Consider the following 9,629-nt stretch of genomic DNA (forward strand, 5'->3'; position numbering starts at 1 on the left):
GGCATTATTTGCATAAATTGTTTCGTTTTTTGATTTGTTAGAATACCAAGTTCACATTGATTATATTTGTATGACTGAAAATAAGTTATTCAAACTGGGCAAAATAACCAAAAGTAATCCATAATGTTTATCATTGATTATATATTAATATAGTATAATATAATATAATATAATATAATATAATATAATATAATATAATATAATATAATATAATATAATATAATATAATATAATATAATATAATATACAACGTAGATTATATCTGTTGTTTTCAAAGTATCATTCTGCATTTCTCAACAGTTTCTTACTGTATAAGCTACAGTGTGTTACTGTATATATTGTTGTTTTCACAGTATAAAAAAATGTATGGTCAACATTTCCATACAGTGTAAATGGTTTACAGTATGTTACTGTAGATTTTTCAATGAATTTTGGGAAGTAATCAGTTAGTGTGCATCTAAATATAGTACTGAAAATGACTGTGGAAAAACACATAATTTTACAGGTAAAACTAGTCAAATACATTCTTACAGAATTTTTTTTAAGGAAGACTGGGTGAACATACTACCTTGGTTTCTTACAATGAGCTGCACAAGAGCTCATTTAATAGCACATATTCTGCCCTGTCATTACATCTCTGATGACCTGGAAGTGCTCCTACATCGGTGAGTAATAAATCTTCATATTATCATGCATACAGGAATTCTGTAGGCCTAACTTTAATGTTAGTGTGTAATAAGCAGCGACTGTAACAAAACATAACTTAACGTAACGCAACGTGATATAATATAATATTGGTGCTAAAATAAGACATTTGTTTTACAGAGATTACAATTTAGTTTAACTCTGTTTTTTATTGATAGATAATAGTCAGAGAGCCACAGCACCAAATACATAGAATCATTAGACATCAACTGCTCCAATATAGCAGCAGACAACAATTTGTTCACATTTCTTTCTCTCTGAATAAAGCAATACAAGAGCATATTCCTGCATTAAGGACAATATATATATATATATATATATATATATATATATATATATATATATATATATATATATATATATATATATATATATATATATATGTATGTATATGTAGTATGATAATAATAAAATAAAGAATATAATATTACAGATAAAATGCATATTATGGCTTTTATTATGCCTTATATTTTTTAACAATACAGAAAAATATATAAATACAAATATGCAAAGGGTACAAGTAAAAAAAAAAATCAACAAAAAATTATAGTGAAATTCATAACTAAGCCAAGGGTAGGGAAAATAGGTAATATATATATATTCTATATTATATTATATATTATATATCTATTTTATTTTATTATTTTTTTTTTAATGAAAGAGGAAGGGTTGCCAAATAGTGTCAATTTGTTCTATTACCAACAATTGTGTACCTAATCTTTTCTATTTGCATTGACTATATCAGATCATGCATTCAATGTACATAACTGAGTGGAGAAGGATTTCCAGTTCAGTGTTATAAGCCTTTTAGCAATTAGGTGAGGGCATTTAACTGTGTAAATGACAAGGAAACATTTGTAGGGTTAAGTCCAAGTAATGGTACTGGGGGACATGACTTAATATCTTAAAGAAAACATTTAGAAATTGATTTAAAAATTGATGCCTAAAAAAGTGCTATGCGCTGGACAAAGCCGGAAAGAATAAAAAAAGAGTGACTGGAGCTTGTTGACAGATCACAAATTGGATCAAAACTTGGATTGATTTTTTATATTTTTGCCGCAGTCCAATATACTTTAAGCAAGAATTGAATTGTAAAAGGGAAGAGATTACAATTTATATCTGAATAAGTTAAATATTTTATAGCGAGGCGCAACAGAAATAAATATTGCTATAAAAGCATGCTTAAATGAAAACAATCTACCATGAGAATATTTTTAGCTGCCTAACTAATTATGCTCCATTTTCTTTTAGCACTTTTTTCTGGTAAAGAAAATGGCATTCAAGCATAAATATTATTTTGTAAAAATAATCATTAAGCTACAAATGTTCTTGATCGATAACTTGCTTCAAACTAAAATTCCTTCAAACTAAGGCCTACATTGTGCCTTCGCCAATCTTATTCTATATGAAAATCTTTCAAACTCATTTAAACCAGATCTTTTCTCAAATGCCCCAAACCCATGGCACGGGATGTCAAAACCACTCAATTTTAACATTAAGAGCGCTCAGACAAAAAACAGGAGGGTAGACTAGACAGTTTTTCACCGTAAAATCAATTCAACGTGTCCACTATGCTCAAATTTAGAGTAAATCATTTCTGCCAGAACATCGGTCTGCCATTTATGGAGATATTTATATTATTCCAAGAATAACGGTAATAAAAGAACAATTGCTTACAGAGGAAAACAACACAGCGCACGGAATACAGTCAATTTAATAAATCAGTGTATGAATAATAAATGAGCATTTTTCCGAGATCTACTTGAGAGAAGAAAATCATGTGCTAATTAGCAGATATTTACCCTGTGTTTATGCATGTGCAGCAGTAAAGGCAGCAGGAGACCGCTGATAGGACAGACCCCTCTTGTTACATGAAAGCCATCTTCCCCCTCACCCCATATCAGGGGTTTTAATTAAATTTTCTGCTTGGTTTAAAGATGAGAGCTGCTGACCTGACTTCAGGAGCTTTTTCTCTTCCTCCAAGTGCCTCGCTCCCATCATCCACCCTAATGTGACGGATACATTGTGACACAAGTTAGATACGTAATTTGTTCCAGAAAATGACTTAGCGTCATGCACCGTGCTAAATCGAAACAATGAGGGGGCCGGGGGACCGTGGGACGGCGGTATCTCCAGCCCACAGCAGCCTTCACTCCTGTCTGCCTTTATCTAGCCAGCATATGAATATTTAATATCAGCACAGACCAAAATTGCTCTAAATAAGTGGCGCTGATGAGAGATTGCCCGCTAGCAAGACGCAGTGAGTCAAACGACGGAAGAAGGGGAAAAAAAAGGAGAAAAGCTCAGTCGTTTACGGTCAGGAAGGATTTCGAACAAATAGGCGTATCACACAAGCAAAGCAGCATGCTCGCATGGGGAGGCTGCTGGAATTAGAGACTAAATAAAATACAATATGTGTGACCAGGCCTCAGATCAGAGACTGACACTTATCAGGTTGTGATAGAAAAGATGCTGCACAGGCTCACTGGAAAAATGTGCCTCTTCCAACATGTGCGCCTTAAGTTTATATATAACTAATTGCAGTTTGTTTTATCTGAAATTACAACTAGAACCTGGAATGTAAAAAAAAAAAAGATTAGTTGCCTTAAAAGGGACATGATGCTTTTCTTTTACTGGAAAAAAAAGGTGATTTTTGATTTGGTTTTATAGTCTTTGGACTACACGGGGAGAACATGCAAACTCCACACAGAAATGCCAACTGACTCAGCTGGGAATCGAACCAGCCCAACATTATAATAACATAATTAAAATGTATTTTAAAACAGCACTGCTTCTTTCTCATGTGATCATAACCAGAAGAATTGGAAGAGGTAGGCTGTGGAATAATAAAAGCTCTGCTGTGTTCATGCCACATTAGTCTCGTCTCTCATTGGGCTCTCATTTTGCTTTGACAGCTTTGCTATACTGTGACAATACATTTTGAACACTTCAGCTCACCCAAGAACATGATTTCTGCAGGAGTCCTACAGTGAAGACCACATCATCTCATGATTCCACACTCAGTCATGGCATCATCAAAGAATGAACTTTGTTGGTTGTGAATGCAAGCCCTCTAGATGTATTCTGTGCCTTTTACTTAATTTAACTTAGTTACTACAATTATGCACAGTTTATTTAGTTAATTATTTAAGGCAACATGTTTACTCAATTTTTGAGTAAAGTCAACTAATCCCTTTTTACAATGTGAAATAACAAATTTGAATTTTTCACACACACATTGATTGATATTTGCATGCTTTCATAAAAATAAAACACTTTTACCAAGATGCATGATTTGTGAACTACTACACTTTAACACCAGAATTGCATTTCTTTGTATGTCTCTTGTTTTTCATGTAAACTTGCTCAGTAGCTCACATATGAAGCTTAAAATATGCCAAAACAATCTGAATCTGAATTATGTTCATTTGAATTATTAGAAACTGTAATTTAATAAAAAATGAATAATGACTTTCTTAATTTGAATTTCATAACTTGAAATTGAAGTTTTTTTCAAGCATTTTTTTTTATTTCCAGAACCCGTTTGCATCCTGCAGACATGTGATTTTCAAAGACCTTTTTTAATATGTACAAAAAATGTTGATTTTTGCCAAACATTGAGAAATTTGCCTTTGTTAACTTCCTTCTTATTGTCCTGTTAAGTTCCATGTGCGGCTTTAGGCATATATTAAAATACATATTTTAATAGTTTAATTTTACATTAGGCTATATGTAGATAAAAACACCTATTGCTACCTATTTCCTGACCCTCCAACCCCCCACCCTCATAATTTACACCCTATAATTCATCAATAACTATATGGACGTTCATATTGTTCAAATCATTGATATGAATAAAGCAAAGGTGAGTGATTCTAGCATAACTTTTCGGCGATCTGAATTTCTACTTTTGAATTTTAGAAAATTGAATTTGATGTACTGACTTTCTTCATCTTGAAAACTTGAAACTTAATTTTTTACAAACTGGATATCTGCAGTCTATGAATTCAGTAGTTTTAAAGTTTTCATGGTTTTCAGAAGTTTAAAAATACAAATTCAAATTAGGAAATTCAAATTCAAAACAAGTTTTAACGTTTTTTTAATTTTTTAATTCTTTAATTCTGATTTATTAAATTACAATAATTCTAATTCAAATTATTGTGGCATATTATTAGCTCCATACTCACACAGTACTTTTAAGGGATCAAGTACAAGTCCTGAAAAGTAGTAAAAATATCTAGAAAGCCATTGCTGCTATAGAAAATGCATATTTGCTGTTGATTTATTAATACAATTTAGTCTATTTTGATGTGCTATTTTTGAAACATGGTAAAGCATTAGCACTATTCGCTGATCATTTTGCGATATTCATTGACCATTTAATTTAGAAACCGCTACAACATAGACAATAAAAAAGATATAACCCGCTGCAATGCTTGTCGTATTGCCAATTCTCATATTAAAGGTACTTTGCCGCTCAATCACAGTCAAAGTATCATCATCAATCTTGGTAAACAACAAACCAAGCTAACCAGTACAAGCAAACACTCTGACAATATCTTTAGGTTTTTCCAAACAGTTTTTGTAGAAATTGCAAATTTGATAATGACAGATGCTGACTCTTGAAAACAAACGGGTCAATAAATGATGGACATGCACTTAAATACCAGCTTTTACCTTGTTCTGATTCAGAAGTACAGCAGGTGTGAGTTGACAAAACATGCAACGGATTTTTATTTATGTGGATTCTGAATTAGGTGAGTGGAACAGATTTCAGAGAGCAGCAGTGTAGTCATGAAGGCTGTAGCTAAAACATGGAATGGCGTAAAATTTATCAGAACATTCAATGGAGTTTGACTGACAGCACTCTGAAAAGGCGACCAGAGAGATTCACAAATTTAAACATGGCAAAAAGTAAGTGGGTCCAATATCAATGTTCTTAAAATATAAATTGATACAGACCACATTTTCTTTCTTTTCTTTCATGTTTATGTAATATGTGGACTTTTTTTATAAACGCATAACCTGTGGTACACAATTTAATGTTTAGCTGCATTTTAGCTGCTAGTTCACATTTGCATATAATCTTTTATATAATGCTGCAAGCATAAATGTCTTTTGTTGTTGTACTTCATTTACATGAATTATTTATGTTTATATTTATGTACTTGTGCGTAGAAATAGAGGTGTTGGTCGGAAACTGAAAGAATTGTGGTGCGTGAGGTGGCTGCACTGATTGACAGCATTAGATGAACATTCTCCTCCTGAACTTTCATTCAGAGCTCCGTTTATGTTGTCTAGACAGTGTCAAGCTGAATTATATAGGTGGCAATTAGCAGACCACGCGGATGAGCTGCATGATCATTACACTGAGAGTTAGCTGGAGAACACGCTATGAGTCAGATGTTTATTTAGCTGACAAAAAATCCTAATTACAATTTTTCTTCCACTTAAACTATCTACTCTGAACCCCATAAATTAAGAGAATTAGAGATACATTCCCTTTCTAAACAATAAACACTAAAATGAAACATATATAATACCCAGGTATAGCAAGGAATTCTGTCCCAGATATGGCATATGTCTGGCACAGCAGGCATTCATCTGGCACTGGCATACAGCATGTGGGTCAAACATGGCCCTGGTTTGACAGAGGTGGCACGGCAATGGCGCACAATACTACCAGATGTAAAATGTAGTGTTTGGCCCAGGTAAATAGTTGATTTGTGGGCCATGTAAGTTTGGCCTATCTTTTACCACATTTAAAATACTGTACAGTTTCATTATTTTCCAATTAAAGAAAACAAAATACCAATCAGGTCACTTAGAGAAAAAGCACGCCCATAGCATATCTAAAGTGCAATGATTCATGGGTTTATCAATTTCTTTGCAGTAGTGACACACCAACATATCTGGCCCAGTTCAGGCTTAGTTTTGCGTTTATAACTTGGCTGAGACTTGGCCCAGATATGGTCCATGTTTGGCCCTTGTGTGGAAGCCAGACTTGGTCCAGTCATGTACCGTAATACACTCTGATATGTGGGCCAAGCAAAAGCTGATTGTGTGGACCAGAGATGGGCTTAAGATATTTTGCTAGAGTATGGGGGTAGGGATTTGTAAAATAACAGGTAGATAATGAACATACTGTAATCAATAACCCTATATTTTATATTCTGTAAATTAATTATTTTAAGTTTATTAAGAATGTTTTGAACATAAAAACATAGCAAAGAAAAATAAAATGACATTTACTCACAAAAACACAGCCAGAAGATATAAATGTCTTTGAATTTAACCCAGGAATCCGCAAGAGGCCGCTGTGTACGCTTTTTCGAATCTCAAATGTCTCTCGCGAGTGCAGTTCACGCCCGCGCTGTTCTTGCGCCAACCCACCGGAGGCCGTTGTCGAACGACCGAACCCACCCTCCTCTATCCCTGAATCCAACCAATTTAACAAATTAACCCGCCCGCCTATTTACTTCCCTAAACCCAACCAACAATTTACAAAAGCCGTCCAGAAAAAGAAAAGTCCTCGTCTGATTTTTACAGCATTTTCAGATTTTACCACATTCGCACCCTGTTATTCACTTGTTCACTTTATTTTTTAGATTTTGTTTTTGTCTTTCCTGCATTCTGGAACCGCTCTTCCCCGGACTCAAACCCAGTCGCCGTCATGGTCAGCTCCTCTTTGCTTCTTGTGTCTGCCGATGTACCTGATGAGCTAACTGGACAAACTAGATTTGGAGGGAAAGCCCTCCACACGAAGGTAAGCGCTTAGCTGGTAAGTACTGAAAGGAACGGCATCATATCGCCCCGTAGCATTCACATACAAAAAAAAAAAAAAAAGAAATGCAGCCATATGTACCTCGGCTACATAATTTGCGGTCTCCAGAAATGTCCATGAGACTATGTTTTCAGAATGAGCCTGGGTTGTTTAATTTTGCCATTCAATGAATGAATGAATAAATGAAAGACAGAAAGCTACTAAATTTTTGACATAACGCAGCACTATAAAGAAATAAAATGACTGTGGATGGTGACTGTTCCTGCTCAGAAGCAAAAGCAAAGAGAAGGCCATTTCCAGTGAGCTGCTGGGATTTAGCAATACATATGGATGGCTTCACGTCAGTCCTGCATTAAGCGCTTCCCTCTGGAATGTAAAGTGTGTATTCGGGCAGAGAGGAGATCCTGAGGGAAATCAACACATCAGCCACAGTGAGCCTGATTCAGCCTCTCTGACATCTCCATTAGCAACACCACCGGCAGCAGCACATCCAGTGTAGACTCAGCTTCTGCCCCACATAATCACATTGTTCCTTTGCTTTATATACACACACAGTTTTTTAATGATTGAGGAAAAATTTGCTTAGTAAGGCTCCTTCTCAGAAATACATAACAAAATAGTTGTGACTAAAATGTTTTATTCAGAATAACTGTGACTATTTTTCAAATTAAATTTACTCCTTGATTTCAAGGCTGAAATTTCAGCATCATTTTTATAGTGTTCAGGGTCACATGATACTATGATTACAGTGTTAAAAACATTTGCACTGCATCATATTTTTTGAGGAAATGTGATAACAAAATTAATTAATTTACATTCATTTACATTTAATAAAAAGGATCATGTGCTTATGATTATTCTCAGCTGATCCCGCATCAGCTCACGATTGATTCTCCAATCATCTGATTCCTAACTCTCTATAAATAACCAGAGTTTTCTTATCTCAATGTCTTCATCTTGAAGTATCCCATTCCCCTACCCACCTCTACTCCCTCTCCTTTCCAAATGGGCGACACGGCGGCCCAGTGATTATCACTGTTGTCTCACAGCAAGAATGTCTCTAGATAAAGTCCCTTTCAAACCAGTTGACATTTGTCTGTGCGGAGTTTGTTCGTTCTCCGGGTTCTTTTGAGGGTTTTCCGGTTTCCTCCCACAGTCCAAAAACACGCAATTTGAGTAAATCGAACATACCAAATTGATATCATAGCCAAGCTCTTAGCGAGTACACCTCTCCTCAGCCATCTTATATCTGTCATTAGCCAGAAATAAGCTGGGGGGACTTCATCAAGATCTACCTGAGCTCAAACTCCCCTCTCGCCTTGCAAACGGCACAGAGCCCAGGGCTCGAGGATCTCATAAGCTCTGGGCTCTCCTCAGGGACAGCTGGTCAAACAAGCTTTATTATTAATCACCAGCTAAGTGTGAACTATTGAAAATATAAAGCAGAACAAAATGATATCTAAATGAATGTCATATCTAAATGATTATCTGACATGAATCCTTAGAACTGATGAAACAGCAATAATAATGTATAATAATAGAGCAGGAAAATCAGCATATTAGAATGTTTCTTTTGGATTATGTGACACTAAAGGTTGCAGTTATAATACCTAAAAATCTACATAAAAATAACACAAATAATATAAATAAATACACATTATTTTAATATATGTACTTACTTTAGAGCAGTTATTTGTTTGTTTGTTAGTTTTTTATATTATTAACATTTAGTAGTTTGAAACTATAACTTCTTGGTTAATACACTGACACAGTATACAGAAAAAAAGGATTTATTCACAACACAGCTGCTTTTAAATGCATGTAGGCACAAATCATTGTCAAATGCTGCTGCTTTTGTTTCTAAAAGCTTATAGGAGCAGCGGGTCATTTGTGATCATGACCCACATGTTTAAAATGACCCCAGGACAGACTTTAAAAGCCTTGTCTCATCTGGAGGAGTGGCGACATGAGACCATACTGAGCACTTTCAGTTACACTTCTGAAACTAATCCTTAGCAAATCATTCATTCATTCATTGGAAATATAAAACACTGTGACACTGTGTAAACGGAATAATATACATTTCCTAAAGCTGTTGCATTAGATTAATTCACACTTTTGTTCAAGGTTTCCGCAATGA

At 34.7% G+C, this 9,629-nt stretch overlaps 1 protein-coding gene across 2 annotated transcripts in view; it reads right to left on the reverse strand.

Annotated features, from left to right (window-relative positions):
* Nucleotides 1–5,452, reverse strand: part of LOC147833131 (uncharacterized) — a 145,876-nt gene extending 140,424 nt beyond the window's left edge. For both annotated transcript variants that reach the window (XM_087290799.1, XM_087290800.1), the window contains exon 1: nucleotides 5,383–5,452. In XM_087290799.1, coding sequence (XP_087146925.1) covers nucleotides 5,383–5,427 — 45 coding nt within the window. In that variant the 5' untranslated portion in view covers nucleotides 5,428–5,452. The remainder of the gene's footprint in view (nucleotides 1–5,382) is intronic.
* Between the last annotated feature and the right edge of the window lie 4,177 nt (nucleotides 5,453–9,629).

This window comes from Danio rerio, chromosome 17 (assembly GCF_052040795.2).
Source record: "Danio rerio strain M-AB ecotype USA chromosome 17, GRCz13ab, whole genome shotgun sequence".
In the NCBI taxonomy this organism is placed as follows: domain Eukaryota; kingdom Metazoa; phylum Chordata; class Actinopteri; order Cypriniformes; family Danionidae; genus Danio; species Danio rerio.